The sequence below is a fragment of the Acanthamoeba castellanii genome (assembly GCF_000313135.1).
Source record: "Acanthamoeba castellanii str. Neff unplaced genomic scaffold scf7180000084709, whole genome shotgun sequence".
Lineage (NCBI taxonomy): Eukaryota > Discosea > Longamoebia > Acanthamoebidae > Acanthamoeba > Acanthamoeba castellanii.
In genome coordinates, this window is record NW_004457671.1 from 228,582 (window position 1) to 251,999 (window position 23,418).

The window sequence follows — 23,418 nt, forward strand, 5'->3', positions numbered from 1 at the left end:
GGTAATTACTTTTTCTTTTTTCTTTTTTCTCGTAGCGCCAGACCACTACTCGATGATGTTGGCGGCTGCGGCGGCGTCGGCAGCGCTTGTGCGCTTCTTGTTCTTCTTGGTGGCCGCGTGCTTTCGCTTGGTGCCCTGCTGGCGGATCTGGGCGAGCTTGAGCGGCGCGTCGGCAAAGAAGGACGCCGACGACGACAGCTCGATGTTGGATCGCAGGTAGGCCATGGCGGCCTTGTTGAACCCCACCACGTCCTGCAGCAGCAGCAACACCAACCACCACCACCACCACCACCACCACCACCACCACCACCACCACCACCACCACCACCACCACCACCACCGTATGTAAGTCCACGAGAGAGGAGGAGGAGGAGGAACTCGCACTGATACACACGTGTGGGTGGGTGGTGAAAGCGCACCTTGTGGGTCTGGAGGGCGGCGCGGACGTGCTTCTGGAGGGAGAGGAGCACGGGGCGTAGGTCCTTGGTCACGCCGATCTGGGCCTGGTAGATGCGCAGCATGTAGAACAGACACCGTGCCACCAGATCCACCTCCTTACCCTCCCTGCCCAACCACCACCACCACCACCCAGCACGCGTGTAAGTTTCCACAGCCATGGCGGCGGCGGCGGCGGCGGAGAAGGCAGAAGAAAGAGCGAGAGAGGGGAGAGAGGGGAGAGAGGGGGGGAGAGAGGGGGGAGAGAGGGGGGGAGAGAGAGAGAGTACCGTGCCCAGCTCTCGAGGTAGTGGAAGAAGGTGACGACAATGGAGAAGGGCAGGATGAGGAGGGCCTCGTCGAGCTCGCTCGGGCGGATGTCCTTGAGGGTCTTGAGCACGTACGCCGAGGGCGACATGCCCAGCAGGTGGATGTCCGGCGGCGGCGGCGCGATCAGGGGCTTGCCACCCGCCGTCCTGCAACAACAAACGAAAGGGGATGGGATTGGGATATGGGATATGGGAAATGGGAAATGGGAAATGGGAAATGGGAAATAAATGGGTGAGGAACGAAACGATGCCTGGTGGGGAGGGGGTTGGGGGGTGCGGTACCGCTTGGCGTGCTCCTCGGGGCTGATGACCTTTTCGGCTTCGAGGAGTTCGGCGCGGTAGTGGGCCAGCTTGGCCTTCTCCGCCTCGGCGAGCTCGATGGCTTCGGCCAGCCGCTCTCCCGCCTTGATGGTCCCGATCGTGCGCTTGCCCGCCGAACCCGACTCCGACTCCTGCTCGGTTCCCCCCATGGGTCCTCACTCACTCGTCAGTCGGTGTCGCGTGTCGTGCGTGTGTGCTCATTTCAGACGTGCTAGCCAATAAATAAATAAATAAATAAATAGGTAGGCACGTACGTCGGCCTTGCCACGTTCGAGGGGATTCTCGAGAGATTGTTCGAAGATGGCCTCCATCTGCTTGTCCTTTTCCTCGTCGAGGAACACCTGCTCGTCCGTCTGCTCCCATACTCGCAGCGAACGATCGTGGGAACCCGTCGCCAGGAAGTGCCCTTTGGTTGGGGGTGTTGGGGTTTGGGGGGGGGTAAAGAGGTGGAAGGTGGGAGGGGGGCTGCGTCAGCTCCGATCCACGGCGGCCACGACCCGCGCGATACACGTAATGGTTATTACTTATTTATTATTATTTATTATTAATTATTAATTATTATGATGACTGCGGGCGGGGGAGGTACCCTGCGAGGAGAGGGCGAGGGTCCACACCTCGGCGTGGTGGGCGTCGAGGGTGAAGATGTGCTCGAATTTGTCGGCGTCCCAATACTTGACGGTCTTGTCCTTGCCGCACGAGAAGAAGTAGTGCGTGTTGGGCACGAATTGCACCTGGCGATGAATTGCACGCCGCAACCACCAACCAGCCACCAACCAGCAGCCACCAGCAGGGCCTGTTGTGAGTGGTGTGGGGGGGGGCAAGGGGGGCAGAGGCGAGAGAGAGAGAGAGAGGGCGGAGGCCGTACAGACATGACCGAGTCCTCGTGGGCCAGGAGGGACTTGTGGCAGTCGCCAAAGTCGAGTCCCCAGATCTTGACGTTCTTGTCGGCCGAGCCGGAGATGAGCATGGTCGAGTCGGAGGAGATGTCGAGGGACATCACCGGCAGCTTGTGCCCGTACAGGGACAGGAAGAACTTGAGCGTGTCCGCAAAGAATACCTTCACCGTGTTGTCCAGCAGCGCCACCGCTAGGAACTTGCCGTCCTGGACGGATATGTGATGGTTGGCCAGGCACCGGCCACGCATATGTGCAGACGTATAGGCAGGCAGCACAGGAATGCACCGCGCGCGCGCGAGAATGTTTGTCAGTGCCGCGCTTTGGGTGGGATGGTGGTGATGGTGGGTGGGCGGCCAGCTGCTGGTGGTAGGGGTATATATATTGTGGGGGTGGGTGGGTGGTAGGTACCTTGCTGAACTTGAGAGCCAGGACAGAATCGGACATGCGGAGGGTCTGCTGGTGCGTGAGGCCCAGCCGCTTGGTGGTCTTGGAGAAGGAGGCATCCTCCACCAGCTCAAAGTCCCAGAACTTGACCTCGTGATCCGCTGACACTGACACCAACCCGCGCAGATCGGGCCTGCGGTGTCGTGGACGGCACACGATGCGTGAGCAAGTCGACACACACACACACTCTCTCTCTCTCACACACACACTCAGACACACACGCGAGATATCGGGCAGCAGCAGCAGCAACAGCAGGTGGGGTGTGTGAGAGAATTATGTAGCAAAAGGGGGGTTACCGGATGGCGATGGACCAGACGGGTCCGCTGTGGGCGACGATGCTCTGGAGGCACGACGACGACGAGAGGCCGTAGAGCTCCAGGTGGCCCTCCTTGGTCCCGATGACGATGTGGCGGTTGCCGGGCACGAACACGCCGCACAGGCCGTAGCCCGACGGGATGGTGCGGATGCACTGCATCGACCGGAAGTTCCACACCTTCACCATGTCTACACGCCACACACACACGCCACACAAGGTGCCCCGGGCACGGGAGAGAGAGGAGGGGCGACAAAGGTCAGCAGCAGCAGCAGCAGGCGTGGTGGCGGCAACAATGGCGGTGGGTGGTACCGCTGGAGGTGGACATGAGGAGGGAGTCATCGCTGGAGAAGTTGACGGAGCGGATGTCGGAGCGGTGGCCGGCCAGTTCGATGGTCGACACGCGCCGGTAGGCCCCCGCCACCGAGTCCTTCTCCTCCTTGAGGAGGGCCGCCTTTTCGCTGATGACCGCCACCGCGGCCTTCTTGCCGGCGCCCTGCTTCTTGGCCGCCGCACTGGCCTCCTGGGCCTTGTCGGCCTTGCTCTGCAGCAGGGCGGCCGGGATGTCCCACAGCTCCAGCGCGTTGTTGTGCAGCCCCAGCACCACCTACGACCCACCAGACCAACGACACATCAGCAACTGAATGGGTTAGCTCCGGGAAGCAGCTCCCCCCTCCCTTCCTCCGAAGGCCCGCACAGATCACAAAGCGAAAGGAGAGAAGGCAAACCCCCCCCCATCACAACGTAGCCCAGCACGACACACACATGAATCAAAGAGCGTGGGTGGGCGCACCTGGTGCCGCGAGGCATCGCCGAGGTCGAACGAACGAATCTTGTGCGAGGCGCGCAGCACGGGGAGGGCCGAGAACTCGTCGGTGGGCAGCGTGGCGCTCACTGCGCGAGGTTGCAAAGAAGAACAAGTGTCCCCGTCCGCCGCCGTCGAGGCGGTGGTTGGGTGGTGGTTGGTGAGTCACATGGGTGGTGGCCAACGCCAATCAACCCCCCCCCCTCTCTCGTTAGTTGAACGCACGTGCACCTTCGGCCTCGGGAGCATCGGCGGCGGCGGCGGCGTCCTGCTGCTGCTGCTGCTGCTGCTGCTGCTGCTTCTTGGCGAGGGTGCGCTTGACGCGCTTCTTCTGGCGGTGGCGAACTTCGTCGGCGGGGTGGACGCGGAACAGCTCGAGGGTCTTGTCGGCCCCCAGGCATCCGAACAGCGTGGCGTCGGACGAAAACGAGAGCTGCACCACGCGCTCCTTGCCCTGCCGCGTGATCTCCCCGAAAAACTTCAACACCTCCTGTGCGCCCGCACCGCGGCACGTCCACGTCCACGTCAGCAGGGAATTGGGGGAGGGGGAGGGAGGGGTTTGGGCTGCCATGGCCATGCTGTTGGCCAATGGGCGCCGACAATGGCAAAAGATGAAGCGTGGGGCGGGGCGGGGCACCTCTTCGCTCTCGTCGCTGTTCTCGCCGGAGCTCTTGTTGGCCCCTTGCACGGCGGCGGCGGCGGTGATCCGGTAGATGCGCAGGTTGGGGGCTGCCGAGCCCGTGATGAGGCGGGTCTCGTCGTGGTTGACGGCAATGCTCCACACCTGCCATCCCGCGCACCAAAGGACCCGTCAAGCGTACATACATGCATTTGTGTGTCATGTGTGTCGTGTGTGTCATGTCGTGTGTCGTGTGTCGTGTCGTGTGACATGTGTCGTGCCGTGTGTGCCGTTGTGTGCGTGTCGTGTCGTGTCGTGTCGTGTATCTAAGTAGAAGCCGTCATCCCCGCCACCGGGAGGGGAGGGGAGCTGGCCCTCTCGCGGGGCACGCACCTCGGAGCGGTGTCCGACCACCGTCTGTATGCAGTGCTGCGTGTCGAGGTCCCACACCTTGACGAGCATGTCCTTGGACGACGACACCAGGGCGTGGCGGTTCCGCAAGAAGCACAGCCCGGTGATGTTGCCCTTGTGCCCGCGGAGACTGAACCCACACAACACGCAACGCACACAACACAGATACAGACACACACACACACACAGAGAGAGAGAGAGAGAGAGAGAGAGAGAGAGCAGGTCAAGTGTGAGCGAGGGCGAGAGGACGAGAAGGAGACTCGTCGTCCTGCTTTGCGTGTGCGTGTGCGTGTGCGTGGCAATATTACGCGGGCCGCGTTGTGCACCTGCCAGTGTGTGTGTGTGTGTGTCGTGTGTATGTGTGTGTGGTGGCTGGTGGTGTAGGTCGGCAGGTCGCACCGGAAGAGGCCGGTTTCGGCGGCGAGGTCCCACACGATGACGTCCGTGTCGTGCGAGCCCGATGCAAGCAGGCCGCCCTCGGCATCGAAGCAGAGCGCGGTGATTGCACCCTTGTGTCCGTTGAGCGTGACCACGCACGCTCCAGTCACCACGTCCCATACCCGCACCACACCGTCGCTGTACCTGCTCACCCACGCTGCGTGGTCAGCCATCACGTGCACGTTCTCGCACCACAACTCCATGCAGGAGCAAAAGAGATGACAAACGAGCTAAAGTCTTTTGCTCCTGAAATAAGGCGAAAAGAATCAAAAAAAAACTCTATTTAGTCTTGAAATCTATATTTATAAAAAGATTTCAAGACTAAAGAACGAGTGAAGTTGATAAGCTGTAATCGACACACAGATAGATGTTCGAGATTAATAAATTCAGGGGAGGAAAGGAAGGACGAGCAAATATGTATGGAGTGGTACCCGGCGGCGAGGCGGGACTGGAAGCGTGCGAGGAAGGTGACGTGGGCGTGCTTGGGGGCCACGAGGTCGGGGTCGGGCAGGAACTCGCTCTCGGCATCCCCCGGTTGCGGGTACGGCGGAAGGGCCGCCCGCAGGCTCGCCGTCCGGAGGTCCCACAGCAGCACCCGCTCGAGACCGCCGACGGCCACAAGGCCCTCGCCCACCTCTACGCAATTGGCCTCCGGACTTGCCACCACACCGGCCACAGAACGGGGCTCGTATCGCAGATAAGCACGCACCATCTTCTTCTTCCTCCTCCTCCAAGATGTTGTTTCTTCCGGAGGCCGCAACAGCCCCGCTCCGAGAGAACAGAAAAGAAATGGAAACGGGGAAATTGGTCCACCATGGCCCCCGGAATTATCCCACCAGCCAGCGCCAAAAAAAAGCAGCCGGCAGAAAACAAGAAAAAAGGAGGAAAAATATTCAGCAGGTGGACACCTGGCTGCACACGTACTCTTCACCACCACCGCTCGGCAGAGGCAGCCGCCATGCAGCAGCACCAGCAGCACCAGCAGCAGGAGGAGCGGGAGCAGGGACTGGACTACGACCGCCATTGGGATCTCCTGAGCGCCCTACGCGCCCTCCGGTATCGTGCTACGCTGCCTGGCACCTCTGCTGCTGCTGCTGCTGCTGCTGCTGCTGCTGCTGCTGCTGCTGCTGCTGCTGCTGCTTGGTTGGTGGTGTGAGTTGTGGAATGACGCAGCGTGTGGTGCCCCGGACACGCACGCACGCACAGGGTGAGTGGCGAGTGGGAAGAGGCGATGGACGACGAGTCCGCAGTGGAGATGCTGGCGGAGAGCATTGGACGGCAGGCGGGCTTCATGTCCACTGCAGGCGTCTTGTGGTCCGAGCTCCTCCTTCTTTGCGACGCCCCGTCACCGCCGACCCCCCTTCCCCTTCCCCTGCCCACCGAGTGGCCGTCATTCAGGCGCGGCCTCCAAACCTTCCTCGCCGACCATGTGGGTATGCATTGCCTCCTCCTCGCGGCACCACCGTCGACGCCGCCGCCGCCGCCGCCGTCCCCTTTTGGGACCCTACGGTAGGGGCAGGGAAGAATGGCTGAGTCCGTCCATCATTGCTGACGGCTGCCCTCCGGACCCATTGGGGCACCGCTGTACCGCGGCGGCGGCTGGTGGCGGTGGTGCAGGGTACGGCGGGGAATCGGAGCGGGAAGAAGAAATGGAGGTGCCGAGCGGCCGCACCGCGCTGGTGGAGCTCCTCACCTCAGAGCTGCAGGCCGCCCGCATGACCACCTTCGCACAGCCCCGCAGCCCCGTACGACCACCGAGAACAACAAATCCCATCACACAGTTCCACGACGTGCTTGGTGGTCGTTCGTGCTCTCAACCGGCTGTTTGCGATGGTGCGTGGTGTGTGGCGATCATCAAGGCGAGGCACCCGACGGCGAGAGAAGGCCTCGATCGGCACGAAGCCGCGCAAAGCCTCTTCAACATTGAGGAGGCCCTCGGTCTGCCCCGTGCCACCCACGGCGTTGACGCCCTCATACACGCACACAATAAGGCATCACCCAGCCACCACCGTGCTCGTTTGTGTGCGCGCGTGCGTGCGTGCGTGCGTGCGTGCGTTCCTGGCTCGCTGCTCTTTTCCCTTAGGCTCACTGATTGTCTCTGCTTGCTTGTTGGGAGGGGAGGGGGTAATCAGCTGTCAGAGCTGTTGAAAGGGCTGCCTCGCGACCACCTGGGCTCGCCCCTTCTCACGCGCCTTGCACTTTCCACACCGGACATGGTGCGCGCCCTCCTGCAACCGTCTTCTCAATCAGCAACACGACACGACAAGAGAGAGAGAGAGAGGGTCCTGATGATGGTGAGAAAACTCACGTGGGGGTGGGTGGTGGGTGGCGCGCGTGGTGTCCGCGTGGTCAGGAAAAACTGGAACGGATGAATGAGTGCTTCATCGAAGAGTACCAGGTGCGGCGGGAGGTCCTCGTCAAGCGCTTGGACGTCACACTGCACGCCCTCTCCTGCTCGACCAAGCGTCAGGTTCGCTGACCCCGCCCGTCCTCCCCCCCTTCCCCCCGGTGCGCGCAGAAGGGGGAGAGGGCCAGTGTGGAGGCAATTTAACGGCTCACGGACTCATCATGGTCTGTGTGGCCCTGCTGGATGTGCGTGGTGTGGCGGCGGCGGCGGCGGCGGCGGTCCTTCTTCCTCTGCCCAGGAGCACGAGAGCGAGGTGGTCGACGTTGTGGAGGTGGGCAAGCAGGCACTCGGCAAACAGGCCACGTTTGGCGTCTACGACATCCTGGCTGCCCGCGACGACCTCGCTCGCCTCTACCCGGCACCTGACCTCGCGGCTCACGCCATGGTCAAGCGGCTCCTCATCGGCTCCGTACGTACCCCCCCCCAATCCTCCCATCTTCTTTGGGCAGGCTCCGACTCGATGCAGCCAACACCACGCCACTCACCGTCCATTGGCGACCCATTTTTCACCGCCGGGTGCACCACGTGCAGGTGCCAGATCGTGGGGGGCGTGTGGGCGAAAAGAGGAAGGACGATGCCATGCCAAGCATGCGCGAGCGCTCCGCCGGGCTGTCGTCAGACGGATTGGGAGGGCCAGCAGCAGCCAGCGGAGGACCACGTGGCCGAAGCGGCGGCGGCGGACGAGCACAGCGGGGCGGACGCGTGCAGGGAGGGTGGGACGAGGGCGCCGCTGGTGAGCGTCGCCAGCGCGGCGGCAGGGGACGGCGAGGAGGAGGAGGAGGAAAAGGAGGCGACCAGCCCAAGTCAGCTGCTGCCGCCGCGGTCGGAGGAGAGGCTAACACAGCAGCTAGCACTGCAAAGCCACGCGGCGGCGGCGGCGGCCCTCGCAGCGGCGGAAATCGCAGGAGAGGCGGTGCGGCGTGATCACTACCCCCAATAGGGGGGGGACGATGTCTGCTGCGGTGTGCACAGACAGAGTGCAACAACAACAACATCGACCACCACAGGACCCACTCGCTTGCTTGCGGGCCCATTTAAGAATGAATTTATAGCTCCTTCTCCAGCTCCTGTTCTTCCTGCTCCTGTTCTTCATCCTCCTGCTCCTGCTTCTCTGCTCCTTCTCCTTCTCCTTCTCCAGCTCCTGATCTTCCTGCTCCTGCTCCTGCTCCTGCTCTTCCTCCCCCTGTGGCATCATCGCGTGGTCCGGCTCCTCCGCGTCAAACACGCCAGCCTTCTTACCTGTTGGTTCCTCTTCCTTGTCGGCCTGCTGCTGCTGCTGCTGCTGCTTTGTGTCGGCCTGCTGCTCTGCGAGCTCCTCCGCATCGTCTTCTTCTTCATGGGCGTCATCATCTTCCTGGCCACCAGTTTCGTCCTTGGTGGTGGTGGTGGGGGCGGCGGCCATGAGTGGATCGGGTGCGTGGGTCTTGGCCTTGAGAAGCTCCTTCTCGCGTTGGGGGTCTTCCTTCTTGCGGGCGCTGTCGGCGAGGGAGTGGAGGCGTTCCCTCTCGGTCTGGTCTTCGCGCTGCTCGGCCTGGTCCTCCTGGAGGAACTGCTCCTTGACGCCCTCGAACACGTGCCGGGTGGCCTCGATCTCCTCTTCGACCTCGGCCAGCTGCTGCTCCGTCTCCAGGGCGAGGGCCTCTCCCACGGGGTCCACCTCCTCGGGCCGCTCGTCGAGCTTGCTCTGCTTCTTGGCCCGCTCGAGGTCCCGCATGAGCTGGGCAAGTTCGAGGCGCATCTCGTGGAGGGATCCGTCGCGGTCGGCCAGTTCCCGCATCTGCTCCTCGAGGTGCCTGCGCACGGCCATCATCTCGCTCTTGCGCAGCTCGTACTCGGGGCTGCCGGCCAGATCGCCCGTGAGCTCGGGCGCCTCCTTGAGCGCGTCAATCTTCTCCCGCAGCTGCACCTTGGCCGCCAGCAGCTTCACCTCTTCCTTGATGGTCGAGCGGCCACGCACGTCATCGGCCGGCAAGATATTCTCCTTCAGCTCTTCGACCTTATCTCCAGCCGCCGCCCTCGACCTCATCTTCAGCTTCAGCTTGCTCAATCGGCTCGCCCCCGAGCCCTCATACGCCATCAACCGACGCGCCCCCGCTTGGAGGTGAGGCTCGTCGCCATCCAGCGCGAGTTCCACGAGGAAGAGGTACCCCAGCGTGAGTCCCATCGCCAGCAGGCTCGCCAGGAGAGCAACCTGCGAGTGTCGCATCCTCGTCCTTCTACGACTACTACTACTTTGGAGAGACACTGCCTTAAAAAAGGAAAGACAAAAACAGCAAGAAAAGAAAACAATTTTTTTCTTTCTCTTCGGTACAACAGTTTTTTCTTTTATTCGATTGCCAGACGTGCATGCAGGCCGCAACGGGGAAAGGAGGACCGCGCATCCGGCTGCTGGTGGTGCCCGTGTTGCGGGACCGATGGGTCTTCAGCGTGCCGCACCACGCCGAAGCACTCGCCTCGCACGACACCTCCTCTCCTGTCTCGTACATATCCCCCTCCCCCTCCCCCGCGCGCTGGCTGGCTGGTTGGCTGCAGTTGGTGAACGGCGTATTTATTATTTGGTGGGGGTGGGGTACGACACGTACGCGAGTAGAGGGTGGGGTCCCAAGGGGCTGCAGCGAAAGGGGGCCGAGTTGCTGGGCCGAGCCAAAGACTCGTTCGACCGGCTGCCGCGGGAAGGACTCAAGGGCCGGCTCAAGGCCGGAGTGGACGCGCTCAACCGACGCCTCGACCCTTCGGAGTCCATGCTCAAGTGCCTCACTGCCGCTCACCGGACTGTAGCCCCGGCTGCTGACGAAGCGGTGACCACCAGGTGAGTGGATGGATGGATGGATTGCCGCCTGCTCTCCCTCCGCCCGCGCACGTACCTCTCGCTAACCGACACAATATGGTGGCTTGGGGCATGCCAGGGGCGTGGCCAATGACGAAGGAAACCAGCTGACAGAAGCGGAGAGGGAGCTGCAGCTCGAGGTCGTGTATCCGGCCAAGCTTAGCGGCGAGCAGGTGCGTGCCACTCTGTCGCAGCTTGTGGCCGCGCGAACGAAGCGACACCAAAATCTCGCGTATGGCTCCACTGCCATGCTTCCCGTGAGTCTGGCCATGGGCCTGCTTCCCGGTACCTAGACACACGACACGACACACACACGACACATACACACGACACGACACGACACGACACGACTCGGCACACAGTACATGGAGGGTCGCATCCATGTTCTCGCGTGTGGTGGGACAGGGCGCAGTGAGCACATGTGCTCAAAGGCCTACTCTCTCTCTTGTTGTGTGTGTGTGGTGTGTGTTATGTCGTCTCTCTCTCTCTGTGTGTGTGTGTGTGTGTTGTTATGTCCTCTCTCTCTCTCTCTCTCTCTGTGTGTGTGTGTGTGTGTGTGTGTGTGTCGTGTGTGCCGTGTGTGCGTGTGTGTGTCGTGTCGTGTGTCGTGTGTGTGCCGTGTGTGTGTGTGTGTGTGTCGTGTGTGTCGTGTGTCGTGTTTGATGTGTTGTGCAGGACCGAACGTGTTTCTCGCGTGGAACGTGTATCGCCTGTACAGTCATGTACAGGCCCTGCGTGGGGGCAAGCTGTTCCTGGACCTCAGCAGCAGAAATCGCATCTCGTACTCGCCCTCCCACGAGCTGGAGGAAATCGTACGAACGGAGGTTTGTCCCCCCCCCCATTCAGCACGGAGTGGCTGGGATGGATGTGTGCGGGCAAGAGTGGCACGTTCGCATCTCTCGAATGGCTGACTAACTACACACGTACACACACCGCACACGTGTGCCGTACGCACAGGAGCGGCACGAGGAGCCTCTGAGCCAAGCTCAGATTGAGGAACTGAGCGCCACGTACGGCCTACGAACGCTGCTCGAGGACGTGGAGCGCCTCAGAATCGTCGGCGTGGCACAACGGCAGGACAGTGGCAAGGAGCCAACGGGCAAATAAGGCCTTGCACACAAAGAGGAAGAGGAAGAACGGGGGGAGAGGTTGCTTTCTTGCCACCAAAACATGTACATGGGCGGGGTGGGGGTGGGGGTGGGGGATCAGACAGCAGGACGCAGGGTGGCGGTGTTGGCGAGTTTGTACAGGGTGAGGAACACGAGGAGATGGAGCGCCAGTGCGTAGAAGAAGATGAACGTGCGCGAGTACTTGTTGGCCAGGAAGAATCTGCCGGTGTGCAGTGTCACCTTTTCTGCCGTGTTGAGGCCCTTGTACCTCTCCTGCTTCTCCTGCTCATTGCCCCCCGAGCAGCGAGGATTCCCAGGAGTGAGAGAGGGAGCGAGGGAGGCCAGAATGTGAGCGAAAGAGGAGCGGACGGGTGCTGTGCTGTGCAGCGTAGCGGCGGCGGCAGTAGCAGCGTACGTATTCATCGCTTGGGTGGGGGGATGGCGCGCACCTTCCGGTTGAAGAGGGTGAAGGGGTTGACGGAGTCCTCGTAGAGGTTCCTGTACTTCAACTCGGAGGGGTCCTCGGGGTCGCCGGCGGTCTTGCCCTGGCGGGGGTTGTAGGAGGAGAGGTAGCGGATCTTCTGGTACAGCTTGAGGTTGTCGCCACGCAGCGAACTGATTTCCTCCTGTACATCGGCGAGCTGATCGCGCAACTTGCGCGCTTCCGTCTCCAGCTCGCCCACTCGCATCTTGAAGCGGTCCCTGCGGAATGACCGGGCGGGCAGCGCCCGACATCGTGTGTATGTGAGAGAGAGAGAGAGAGAGGAGAGCGAGTGATAGAGATTGGGGGGGGGTACCGCTGAGAGCGTATGATCTCGGTGACGGTGGAGATGTCATCACTTGCGCTCCCGGCCGATGGTTGCGACATCGCCTTACCGCCTCCGCCGCCGCCGCCGCCGCTGCTTTCCTCCACGGCAGGAGCCGACTGAGCAGGTGGGGGGCCAGCCCGGTGCGCAGAGGCGATGTCCTCCTCCAGACGGGAGATGAGCCGCGACTGCTCCTTCAGCTTCTCTTCGGCTGCCTCCAGCTGCTGCTTTGTGTGGCCCAACTCCTCTTCCACCTGCTTGCCACGAGCCTGCGGGTTCCACCCAATCCCACCCCCATCCATCCATCACGATGGCCACCAGCCACCGCCGCGATGAGGCGCACGCGCGCCGTGCAAGGGTGAGGCGGCTCCTCATTCGGTTTCCGTCGACAGCAGAGAAGAGACAAAGAGTGGTCGAGTGGTGCGCACCTTCAACTGGATGGATTCGGTCTCCAGGCGGCGGCTCTTTTCCTTGAGCAGCTTGAGCACCGTCTTTTCGCCGATGGGATCGGATTCGCTCATGTCCAGTTCCATCGACTTGAGCATCTGCAACTGCTTCTTCATCTCCTGCACCACAAGCAAGCAAGCAAGCAAGGCGTGAGACCAGCGACACGCGCACGCGGGTGAGTGGCCGCCACCCCCCCCCCACAGACACAAAGAGGAGATAGCAGAGGCGCGCGTGAGGCTCGGGTCAGGAGTGAGCGGGGCCACGGAGAGCGGGAAGGAGGCCGGGCGTGGCACGAACCTGCATCTGAGAGGCAGAGGGTGCCGAGTGGAGCTGCTTGTGGAGGGCATCAATTTCGGCCTTCTGCTCCTGCACCTGCGCCTGGAGCGCCGCTGTTGCTGCCTCGCGGGCTTGGGCGCCTTGGCTGAGGCTCGCCTGGAGCTGCTGCACCTGCTCTTGCAACGTCGCCACCTGCAGAGAGAGAGAGAGAGAAAGAGCAGGCACCCGCGGGGTGGGTCACGATTACGTAATCCATGGATCAGCTCCCCCCCCCCGATAGCCGTGTGGGTCAAGGGGAAGGGGAAGGGAAGAGTCGAGCAGCAAGCAGCAAACCCGCACCTCGATGTCCTTCTGTGCGACAGCTATTTCGAGGTCGGGCTCGGGTGGTGCCACGGACAGATGCCTTTCGGCTGAAAGCTGCTCCTTGAGCTTGTCCCGCTCCCGCTCCAATGAGAGCACAGACGCGTTGGCCCTTTCGACCTCGCTGAACAACAGCTCCACCTGTGCCTGCCTGGCGGCCTGCTCGTCGTCTGCAGACGACCACCAACGCCCAGCAACCCAACCCAGCGAGTGGCCAGTCCGCCAGTGAGTGAGTGAGTGAGTGAGTGAGTAGAAGGAAGCAGCAACCGGAAGGTGCGGGCGGGGCAAGCAAGGTGAGTGAGTGAGCTGCTGGCGGCGGTGGCGGGCCTCCTTACCGTGCCTGAGCTTGAGGTCAAAGAGGGAGGCCTGGGCGGCATCGTAGGCCTGACGCACGGCGAGCAGCTCAGCGCGGGCAGAGGCGAGTTGCCGTTGGGACTCGGCTATGCGCTCCTCAAGCGCCAGCGCATCGCGATGTGCTCCTCGGTGAGCTCGCGCTCCCGCGCTTTGACCTTGTCGGCCACGAGCTCCTCCATCTGGCCCTCATACTCTCGTAGCCGTTCCTCCAGGCGCCGCACGGTGACCTCCTGGTTCTGGATCTCCTGGAACTCCTTGTGAAACTCCTCCACCTCCTTCTGCAGCCGCCTGTTCTCGGCCTCCAGCTCCCCCACCTTGCCCACCTGCTGCAGCTCCTCCTGCAAACCCGCTCCCACCAGACCACACACACACCACCCGTCAGCCCGGTTTGGGGGAGGGGGTGAACGCGGCAAGAAGAGACGCCCAGCCCAGCTCAGCCCACAATGGGAAGCGCAAGAGAAGCACGCACGCACACGCACCGCACGCACACCGCACGCACACACACACCACCACACACACGACACACACCACCACACACCACGACACACACCACGACACACACCACACACACACAGAGAGAGAGAGAGAGCAGGGCAGGTCCTGTGCGTGCGTACGGTGGCGCGATTGAGGCCCAGCACCGGGTCAGGCAGTTCAGAGAGGGGCTTGTAGAGGGCAAGGAATGCCTTCTCTGCGAAGGAGCTGCGCAGGGTCAGGCGGTCGATCTCTTCCTGGTAGCTCTTCAGCAGTGGCCCTACGCTCTTCAGTTTCACGTCCACTGCCAGTCCTCGAAACTCTGACAAAGTGTCACCACAGATTAGAGGATGAGCCCAAGCGCGACGCCACCCTACTTGTAGCTAGACGAGAGACGTACTCTTGGTCGCTTCAGCGAGCTTCTTTCGAGACTCTGAGGATGCGTCCTGATAGTCACCTATGCCGGATGCCTGGGCATCCAGAGTTGTGCGCAGCCCCTCCAAATTGAAATCTACCCCGCCATTAGCTGATGTTGGGGATGATTGTCAGATGATATGTAGTGATTGGCGCAGACCTTTCCACTGGTGTAGGACGGCCTCCATGATGGATGAACAGGCGGATGAACGAGGACCCTCAAGTTTGTTCTCCTCTTGGCGCAATCAAAAAAGAAACAAATGCCACGTGGCATAGCATTTCATTCTTCACTGTAAAATTTGATGAAATCTCACAATCATTTCTCGGCCAATGATTTCTTAGCAGCCGCAGGACAACCCGGAGAGGCAAAAGGTACCCGTAGACAAGGAAATCACCGCCATGCAAAGGACCACCCCCTTCCTCCGTTCTTCTGCCCCCTCTCTCCTCGGCAGGACCTCGTCGCGCGGGTTCGCTAGTGCTGCTGGCCACGGTACCTCCACACCATGAATTTCTGATTATTGTTTTGCTTCGGGGCTTACTGGGCGGTCGTGTTCGGCCTTCGCAGGCGCCCACGGCAACCACGCCTACGGCTACTACTCTGCTGCTGGCTTCGGTGTTGTGATTGTTGCCCATCTCATCATCGCTCTCCAAGCGCACGAACACGAGCACCGCCACGAGTACTCGCACATGCACCAGATGAGAAAGAAATTCCCGTTCCGCGATGGAACCACCCCCCTTTTCGGTCTCGTCGATGAGGAGGAGCACTGATGTCCCCCCCCCCGTTAGGCAAATAGAACCTTTTTTATGGGCCTTTTGTGGTTAAAAAAAAGTTCTCCCAGTTTGTGTTCTGTTTTGCTTGTGCGCGAGCCGTGGCACGGTATCAATCGCAGGGGAGATGGAAGCCCCCGAGACCAAGGTGGAGCGCCGCACCCACGAGGAAGAGCGCGAAGATGACGGACAGCCTCAAGAACACGACCCCTCGTACGAGGAAGATCCCCCCGAGGAGGCGGGAGCGCAGGGCGAAGCGGCCGAAGAGGAAGAAGACCAAGGGCTGGAAGACAAGCTCCAGCGACTCAACCTCATGCTGCAGCAGGCGACGGCCTACTCTCAATTCATCTCGCAGCGGATTCGCCTCCCTGGCCTCCCAAATCAGCTCCCTCCTGAAGCAGTGCCGGTGGCCAGCAGTAGCACGGGCAGGTCCACCACGCCCAACAAAAACAAAGGCAAAGGCAAGAGCGGCAAGAGGCCCCGCCCCGAGGACTCGGAGGTGCGCTCCCTACCCCCCCCGGGGGGGGGGCTCACACCAATCACACCGCTGGCGGTATGCCGTCCGCAGCACGCGGGCTAACCGTAGCTGCACAACACACATACACACACGCCACAGAAGGGAGAGGGTGAGGAGGAGGAGGAGGAGGCCAAGCAGCAGAGCGAGCAGAACGGAGGCAAGAGGAAACGACAAAAGACGGACGCCATCGGACAGCCGGAAATGCTCACGGGCGGGGCGCTCCGCGACTACCAGCTCACTGGCGTGGCGTGGCTTGCTTCCCTCTACGAGAATGGCATCAACGGCATCCTCGCCGATGAGATGTACGCGGCGCGCCTCTTCCGCCTTGCCCTCGTGCCGTGCCCTCCCTCCCGCGGTTCTGTGGCCTCCTCGGGAGGCGGGTGGGTGTGTGCGAATACGACACTCGCGAGTGTTCAGCAACTCATGCGGCGCGAGGGGCGGAATCGGGGCGGCGTGAATGCGCGTGGCGTGGCGTGGCGTGGCGTGGCGTGGCGTGGCGTGGGCACCACAGGGGCCTGGGCAAGACGATCCAGACGGTGGCGTTCCTGACGTACCTCTATGCGAAGGGGGTGAAGGGTCCGTTTCTGGTCGTCGGTCCTCTCTCGACGTTGGCCAACTGGGTGAAGGAGATCCAAAAGTGGGCGCCCGCCATGCCCGTCCTGCTCTACCACGGCACCAAGGACGAACGGATCGAGCTGCGGAAGAAGGCGCTGCCCGCCATCATCTCCAGCAAGCAGGGCATCGTCGTCACCTCCTTTGAAATCACCATCAAGGACCGCAGCGCCCTGCAGCGGAAGCGGTGGAAGTACATCATCCTCGACGAGGGCCACCGCATCAAGAACATGAACTGCCGCCTCGTCAAGGTGCCCCCCCCCGCCTCTACGCCGCCCCCCATATCCCTCCCCCCACCCACGGCTCCGGTGTCGGTTCATGACCTGCGCGCCCGGGCTGGGTGAAGATCCGAACCCGGAGAGTCCCGAAGGCTGACTGCGCGCGATCACCTGGTGTCGTACGTGTGTGTCGTGTGAGCAGGAGCTGAAGGCCTACGACAGTGCCAATCGGCTGCTGCTCACGGGCACGCCGCTGCAGAACAACCTGACGGAGCTGTGGTCGCTGCTGTCGTTCCTGATGCCGAGCATCTTCGACGACCTGGAGGCCTTCCAGCGGTGGTTCAACTTTGAGGGCGTGGGGCGCGAGGAGGGCAACCGGCGGATCCTCACGGCGGAGCGGGAGAACCAGCTGGTGACCAAGCTGCACACCATCCTCCAGCCCTTCCTGCTGCGGCGGATCAAGACGGACGTGGAGATGGACCTGCCGAAGAAGGAGGAGCGTATCATCAACACGATCCTCACGCCGGCGCAGCAGCGGCTCTACCAGGCCACCCTGGACAGGCAGCTGCACGAGCTGCTGGCCACGTCCAAGGCCAAGGCGCGGTGCCAGCGTGGCACGGGCCTGCAGAATCTGATCATGCAGCTGCGCAAGTGCTGCAACCACCCGTACCTCTTCGAGTGGCCCGTGGACGACCAGGGCGAGGAGGTGGTGGACGAGCGCCTCGTCGAGACCTCCGGCAAGCTGCAGATGCTCGACCGCCTGCTCCCGCGGCTGCGCGAGGAGGGTCACAAGGTGCTCCTCTTCTCGCAGATGACCCGCATGCTCGACATCCTCGAGGACTACATGCACCTCCGCCAGTTCCCCTTCTTCCGCCTCGACGGCACCACGCCCCAGCCCGAGCGCCAGGCCCAGATCGAGGAGTTCAACAACACCACCACCACCAACACCATCAACACCTCCTCCTCCTCCTCCACCACCACCACCAGCAGCAGCAACAACAACGGCAACACCGCCGGCACCGAAGACGGCGGCGCCTTCTGCTTTCTCCTCAGCACTCGCGCCGGCGGTCTCGGCATCAACCTCACGGCAGCCAACGTGGTCGTGTTCGTCGACTCGGACTGGAATCCGCAGATGGACCTCCAGGCGCAGGACCGCGCGCACCGCATCGGCCAAACCCGCAACGTGCGCGTCTACCGCCTCGTCACCGGCAACTCCATCGAGGCCAAGATCGTAGAGCGCGCCGCACACAAGATGAAGCTCGGCGCGCTCGTCCTGGCCGGCACCGCCCACGCACGCACTACCAGTGCCGCCAACGCCAACGCCAACGCCACCGACGACGACAAGCTGGACGAGCTCTCTGACCTGCTCCACGACTCCACGCTCCTCCAACCCCTCACCGAGCCTCCCCCGATCACCGACGAGCTCCTCTTCGACTGGGACTGACCAGTGTGGCGGAGAGCCGAAAGCGCAAAACATTTCCTTTATTTATTATTTATGTACTAGCGATGTCGACAATTATTACTTGCTTGGACAACCCTGTTGGTTGGAGGTCGCTGAAGCAGCCAACAAGCTGCTACCCCGCGTCAGGAGGAGAAGAAGAAGGACTGCTCGCCTCCGCAAGGAGGGGCTTACGTGGTTCGACAGGTTGCGCTCCCCTCCACACGACCCACTCCTCTCTTCAATCCAGCGGAATGGGTACCCATGCCCCTCTCAAATCTCCCAATGTGATCTGCTGATGCCTTCTTGGATGCGGAATTATGATTACTCCAGCGTCCAACGGTACCATGTCGTCTATGCTCAACGGCTCGCACATCATAAAGGGCCGCTGGAAGATTTTGCGTAAGATCGGCCAGGGCGCCTTCGGTACCTCCCGCTACTCGTTCGATTGCAATTGAGAAAGCACTTAACTTCCCTCCTTTTCCCTCTCTGTCAGGCGAGATCTATTCGGGAAGAGACATCAACACCAACAAACTGGTGGCGATCAAGGTGGAGCGCGTGGACAGCAAGAAGCAGGTCCTTAAACTGGAGGTGGCGGTCCTCAAGAAACTACAAAGTAAGCTCCCTGCCTTTTTTGCGTCCGCACGGGGGGGGGGATAGCGCCTTACGCGGGTGCCCGCTTACTGCGGTTTGCAATCGCTTTCTCTCGCCCTCGCTCTCGCTCCTTTGCGCCCGATTCCCTTTTTGACTTGAGCTGTGTTGACGTGCATGATCTCCACGCGTGGTCTCGTAGCGTGTCCGTGGGTGGTGCAGTTCATCACGTGCGGGCGGCACAACGACTACAACTACATGGTCATGGAATTGCTGGGCGAGAACATCTCTGAGCTGCGCCGCAAGCAGCCCGGCGGCAAGTTCTCCATGCTCACCACGTGCAAGCTCGGCATGCAGATGCTCCGCGCTATCGAGGCAGTGCACGAACTGGGCTACCTCCACCGTGACATCAAGCCCGTACGCCCCTCCTCCCCACTGGCGGCGGCGGGTTTGAGTTGGTCGTGTTATTATTATTATTATTATTATTCAATTCTCTGCGCCTCACACGCACCACCGCACACGCACCACCGCACACGCACACGACACCCAGTCCAACTACGCCATCGGGCTGACGCCGGAGAAGAGGAATACGGTGTACCTGATCGATTTCGGTCTGGCGCGCAAGTACGTGCTGTCCAACGGCGAGGTGCGGCCGGCGCGCGAGTCGACGGGCTTCCGCGGTACGGCGCGGTACGCGGCGATCAACTCGCACGAGTCGAAGGACCTCGGGCGGCGGGACGACCTGTGGTCGCTGTTCTACGTGCTGCTCGAGTTCTCCAACGGGCAGCTGCCGTGGCGGCGGATCAAGGACAAGGACCACGTGGGCGACATGAAGAAGCGCCTCAACAACCCGGAGCTGGTGGCCGACTCGCCCGAGGAGTTCCTCAAGTTCATGGAGCACCTGCAGAGCCTGCGCTACGGGGATCGGCCGGACTACAAGTACCTCCACACCCTCCTGGCCTCCCTCTTCCACCGGCTGAATGGCGATGAGAGCACGCCCTTCGACTGGGAGACCATCCCCATGCGCAAGACCAAGCGGCCCCGCCCGCTGCCCTCGCTCGTCGACCTCTGCTTCATCCGCGTGGCCTCCCACATCGAGCAGTACAACATCCGCCAGGTCACCGGCACCCTCCTCCCCGCCGTCAAGAAGAAGATGCTCGACTTCCTCATACGCATCAACAACGGACGCCTCCCGCGCGCCGTGCTCGACCGCCTGCTCGACGAGCAGCTCGAGGAGCTCGACCTCATCTCCTGCGAATTCAACGAGGCCGACTACCACCAGCTCGCCACCACCTGCACCAAGCTGCGCCGCCTCACCCTCGGCGCCACCACCGACGGCATCGTCAAGGTACATGAGCCAGAGCGCGCGCGCTCTCTCTCTCTCCTCCTCCTCTCTGCTCCTCCTCCTTCCCCTTCTTCTTTCCCTCGCTCGCTCTTGACCCACCCATTGTGGGCGTCTCTTGTCGTCGTGTGGTGCACAGGCGGTGGTCACCCACAACCACAACCTGGAGGAGCTGTCCATCTACTGCTCATCGAAGCTGTCGTCGCGCGCCATTAAGCTAGTCGCCGAGCACTGCCCCAACCTGCAGGTACGACCGTCGTGCCCCGCCGCCACCCCGGACCGCTGCTTCCGCGCGCGGCCTGTGTGGGGACCGACCCTTTGCCTTCCTTCTTTTTCTGCTGCTGCTGCTGCATTTCATTGTGAGTAGTAACCTTTGCCGCGCGCTTTACCGTTTGCTGTTGGATCGCCCCGCTCCTCGTGGCCATCACCAGGTGCTGAAGCTCAAGTGCTCGGAGAAGATCACGGACAAGTCGATCGACACGGTGTTGCGTAACTGTCCTCACCTGCGGGAGCTGTCCCTGTTCGGGTGTAAAAAGATCAAGGGCACTGCCTTCCGCACGTTCGTTTCCGGCAAGACCGCCTCCAAAAAGCGCCCCCTCCGTCTCCAATCGCTCAACCTCTCCTACTGCGAACTCTCGAAGAAGGGATTCAAGACCCTCGCCAAGGTACCCGACCCACTTCTCCTTTTGCGCCACCAGCCACCACCAGCCACCACCAGCCACCAGCCACCAGCCACCAGCCACCACCAGCCACCACCAGCCACCACCAGCCACCACCAGCCACCACCAGCCACCACCAGCCACCACCAGCCACCAATATCCACCACTCTCTGCGGTTGTGGTGTCCTTATTTCTCCATTGTTCCACCAACTTCCACGTTCGTTGCTTGGTTACAAAGGAGCCCACGGCCGTGTCTGCTGTGTTTGTGTCCTCACCCAAAGTTAACGTTACTTTTTGCTTTGCGTAGGTGTGCTCCGATCTGCAGTCGCTGAACTTCTCGCCGCTCTCTACGTCGTTCAAGATCACGAGCGGCGACTTCATCCAGCTCATCCAATGCTGTGCCAACCTCACCACACTGGACCTCTCCAACTACCATTTCGAGATGGACGCCATCCTTCTCGAGGTACGCCGCGGCCCACCTCCCCGCCACACGTATGCGCTGGATGGAGACAGACCATCCTTCCCCCCCCCTCCCCTACCGCGCCGTTGGCCGAGAGTAGTGCTCCACCCACTTGACTCACCACTTTTCCTGTCCGTCTCTCTGCTGCTGCTGCTGCTGCTCTCCCTCATCCAGGTGTCGAAGACGTGCAAGGGGCTGAGCAGCCTGCTGCTGGATGGCATCGGAATGACCGACTACGGCCTGCAGAACGTGGTGCAGCAGTGCACCAAGCTGCAGACTCTGAGGTTCAGATACGGGGACGGCGTAACGGACTCGTCGTTGCTTGCCATCGCGCAATATTGCACCGGCCTCAAGTCGCTCACGCTCGACTTCTGGAACAAATTCAACCAGCTCTCCGTCTCCGACAACGCCATCAAGAAGCTCCTCTGCGCCTGCACTCAGCTGGTGGAGCTGTCCCTCTGCAACTGCATGATCCTCACCGGTACTCTCTCCACGCCCGCCCGCCCGCCACACACAATCCTCCTCCACCGTCCAAGCACGCGCAAGCATAATCCCCCCTTCCCTCTTCTTGCGATGGCCGCTGAGGTGTCTGTCTCTCGCAACCAGGTGCGTGCTTCCCGGAGAACGGCTACTTTCCCTCGCTCCAGGTGCTCAATCTGAGCGAGTGCATCCAGCTCAACGACGCTGCCATCAAGCGGATCACCGAAGCCTGCCCGAACCTGCGGAGACTTGAGCTCAACAACCTCAACAATCTGACGGAGGCTTCCCTCCATGCGATCGCCGTCGGATGTCCGCTTTTGGAGGACCTCTACCTGATCTCGTGCTCCTGCTTCACCGACGAGGCCATCCGCACTCTCCTGCGCGGAATGCCCAAGCTCTTTGTCCAGGTCACCCGCTACACCGACTTTGACCTTCGCGGCTCGCTCAAGGAGGTCCACTGCACCACCGTCGACGACATCTTCTCCCGCTACCCCAACACCTTCCGTGAACGTGCTTTCGAGAAGACCCGCAAGCGCCTCTTCGGCATGGAGGGCTAACCACCCTTCGTCGTAACCAAGAGAGCCAGCCTGGTGACAGGCAGCCACACTGGGCTGGGCGCTGTGGGTGGCCAGGCCTCCGCAAGAGCAAGTGGAGGGAAGGGGTGTTCTTTGGTTCTGTACAGGAGGGGTGGGCATGTGTACCATAAAGCAAAGGAACGAACACAGCACACGGACTTTCACCGTCCCCGGATTTTGTCCAGTTTCGACCTACGTACTCGCCGGAGAGAGCGGAGTTTATATAGACTTAGGAAATTATTGCGCGGCCATCGCCACACAAGCAAGAAGACTCTTTTTCTCGCTTGCTCTGAAAGCTCTTGACCTCGCGATTGGTCCAAAATGCACGGCAGAGCATGGGCTTCAAGATGTGATAGGACTCAGCCCTGTAGGACGTCTCATTGGGCTGCTAGGGCCTCGCCGTTTTAACCTGGAAATCGACATGTCGCAGTTTTTTTCGACAGCACACAAGCGAGAGCACAGTTTGTCTCGCTTGTCTTAATAGCAAGCGGCCTGGCAAACATTTTCCAGACCAATTAGACTCCGGGCTACAAGATCCAGCACGATTCAGGGCGCTACGGTGCAATGTTCTCCTCTCAACTTAGAGCTCGAGAATTACGCCACCAATAAAGGAGCACCAGGTTTCTCGCTTGCCTTGATAGCTAGCGGCCTGCCAATACGTTTCTAGACCAATTAGACCATGGGCTACAAGATGCCACACGATTCAGGGCGCTCGGTGCGCTGTTCGCAACACAACTTGTACCTCAGGGGATGCAACGAAAACGCGTAACACTCGTTAAACGCGTTTAAATCGTTTAACTAGTGAAACACTGATTAAACTCGTTTAACGACCTGCCCACTCGTTGAACGTGTGGGCCACTCGTGAAACGAGTGGAGAATGTGTGAAACGAGTAGAGAACGCCTGAAACGAGTAGCAAACGCGTGAAACGAGTAGAGAACGTGTGGACCGAGTAAAAAACGCGTTAATAACGAGTAAAACGAGTAAATAACGAGTTAATGGAGTAAAAAAACGCGAAAAAAAGAGTAAAATGACCACAAACCACCTGCGGCAACACTGATTAAACGCGTTAAACTAGTTAAACGCGTTTAACAAGTGTTACGCGTTTTCGTTGCATCCCCTCAGAAATCACTCTACGAAAAATGGCAGTTTGCTCGCTTGCCTTGATTGCTGGCTGCCTGCTAAGGGGATGCAACCGAAACGAGTAAAACGAATTGCACGCGTAACACGTGGAAAACTAGTAGCTCACGCAAAGAACGAACACACATGAAATTCGAT

General features: G+C 61.1%; 5 protein-coding genes and 1 pseudogene across 5 annotated transcripts; 4 read left to right on the plus strand and 2 right to left on the minus strand.

Moving 5' to 3' along the window:
* Positions 1-45: 45 nt before the first annotated feature.
* Positions 46-5,723, minus strand: ACA1_144400 (WD repeat protein WDR3, putative; the record flags this gene model as incomplete). Its single annotated transcript, XM_004353525.1, has 16 exons — positions 46-252; positions 420-564; positions 726-911; positions 1,047-1,216; positions 1,340-1,491; positions 1,672-1,816; positions 1,951-2,187; positions 2,390-2,558; positions 2,722-2,929; positions 3,051-3,345; positions 3,532-3,632; positions 3,775-4,033; positions 4,181-4,327; positions 4,556-4,703; positions 4,973-5,155; positions 5,443-5,723. 16 exons carry the CDS (start codon positions 5,721-5,723, stop codon positions 46-48), a joined length of 3,033 nt encoding a protein of 1,010 aa, XP_004353577.1.
* Positions 5,724-5,969: 246 nt separating this feature from the next.
* ACA1_144410 lies at positions 5,970-9,523 on the plus strand (annotated as a pseudogene).
* A 241-nt stretch (positions 9,524-9,764) lies between these two features.
* Positions 9,765-11,352, plus strand: ACA1_144420 (uncharacterized protein; the record flags this gene model as incomplete). The annotated part of the gene is made up of 5 exons (XM_004353526.1): positions 9,765-9,898; positions 10,009-10,216; positions 10,419-10,530; positions 10,921-11,057; positions 11,203-11,352. The coding sequence occupies 5 exons, from the start codon at positions 9,765-9,767 to the stop codon at positions 11,350-11,352; spliced, it is 741 nt and encodes a 246-aa protein (XP_004353578.1).
* A 98-nt stretch (positions 11,353-11,450) lies between these two features.
* On the minus strand, positions 11,451-14,670 carry ACA1_144430 (protein casp, putative; the record flags this gene model as incomplete). Its single annotated transcript, XM_004353527.1, has 11 exons — positions 11,451-11,636; positions 11,804-12,056; positions 12,152-12,429; positions 12,589-12,726; positions 12,905-13,075; positions 13,223-13,413; positions 13,579-13,693; positions 13,753-13,935; positions 14,212-14,372; positions 14,469-14,594; positions 14,643-14,670. The coding sequence occupies 11 exons, from the start codon at positions 14,668-14,670 to the stop codon at positions 11,451-11,453; spliced, it is 1,830 nt and encodes a 609-aa protein (XP_004353579.1).
* Positions 14,671-14,881: 211 nt separating this feature from the next.
* ACA1_144440 (SNF2 family Nterminal domain containing protein) lies at positions 14,882-18,041 on the plus strand (the record flags this gene model as incomplete). Its single annotated transcript, XM_004353528.1, has 6 exons — positions 14,882-14,972; positions 15,048-15,224; positions 15,373-15,749; positions 15,867-16,069; positions 16,279-16,630; positions 16,800-18,041. The coding sequence occupies 6 exons, from the start codon at positions 14,882-14,884 to the stop codon at positions 18,039-18,041; spliced, it is 2,442 nt and encodes an 813-aa protein (XP_004353580.1).
* Positions 18,042-18,382: 341 nt separating this feature from the next.
* On the plus strand, positions 18,383-22,124 carry ACA1_144450 (protein kinase domain containing protein; the record flags this gene model as incomplete). The annotated part of the gene is made up of 9 exons (XM_004353529.1): positions 18,383-18,461; positions 18,532-18,651; positions 18,829-19,043; positions 19,177-19,974; positions 20,108-20,215; positions 20,400-20,633; positions 20,935-21,090; positions 21,262-21,568; positions 21,694-22,124. The coding sequence occupies 9 exons, from the start codon at positions 18,383-18,385 to the stop codon at positions 22,122-22,124; spliced, it is 2,448 nt and encodes an 815-aa protein (XP_004353581.1).
* Between the last annotated feature and the right edge of the window lie 1,294 nt (positions 22,125-23,418).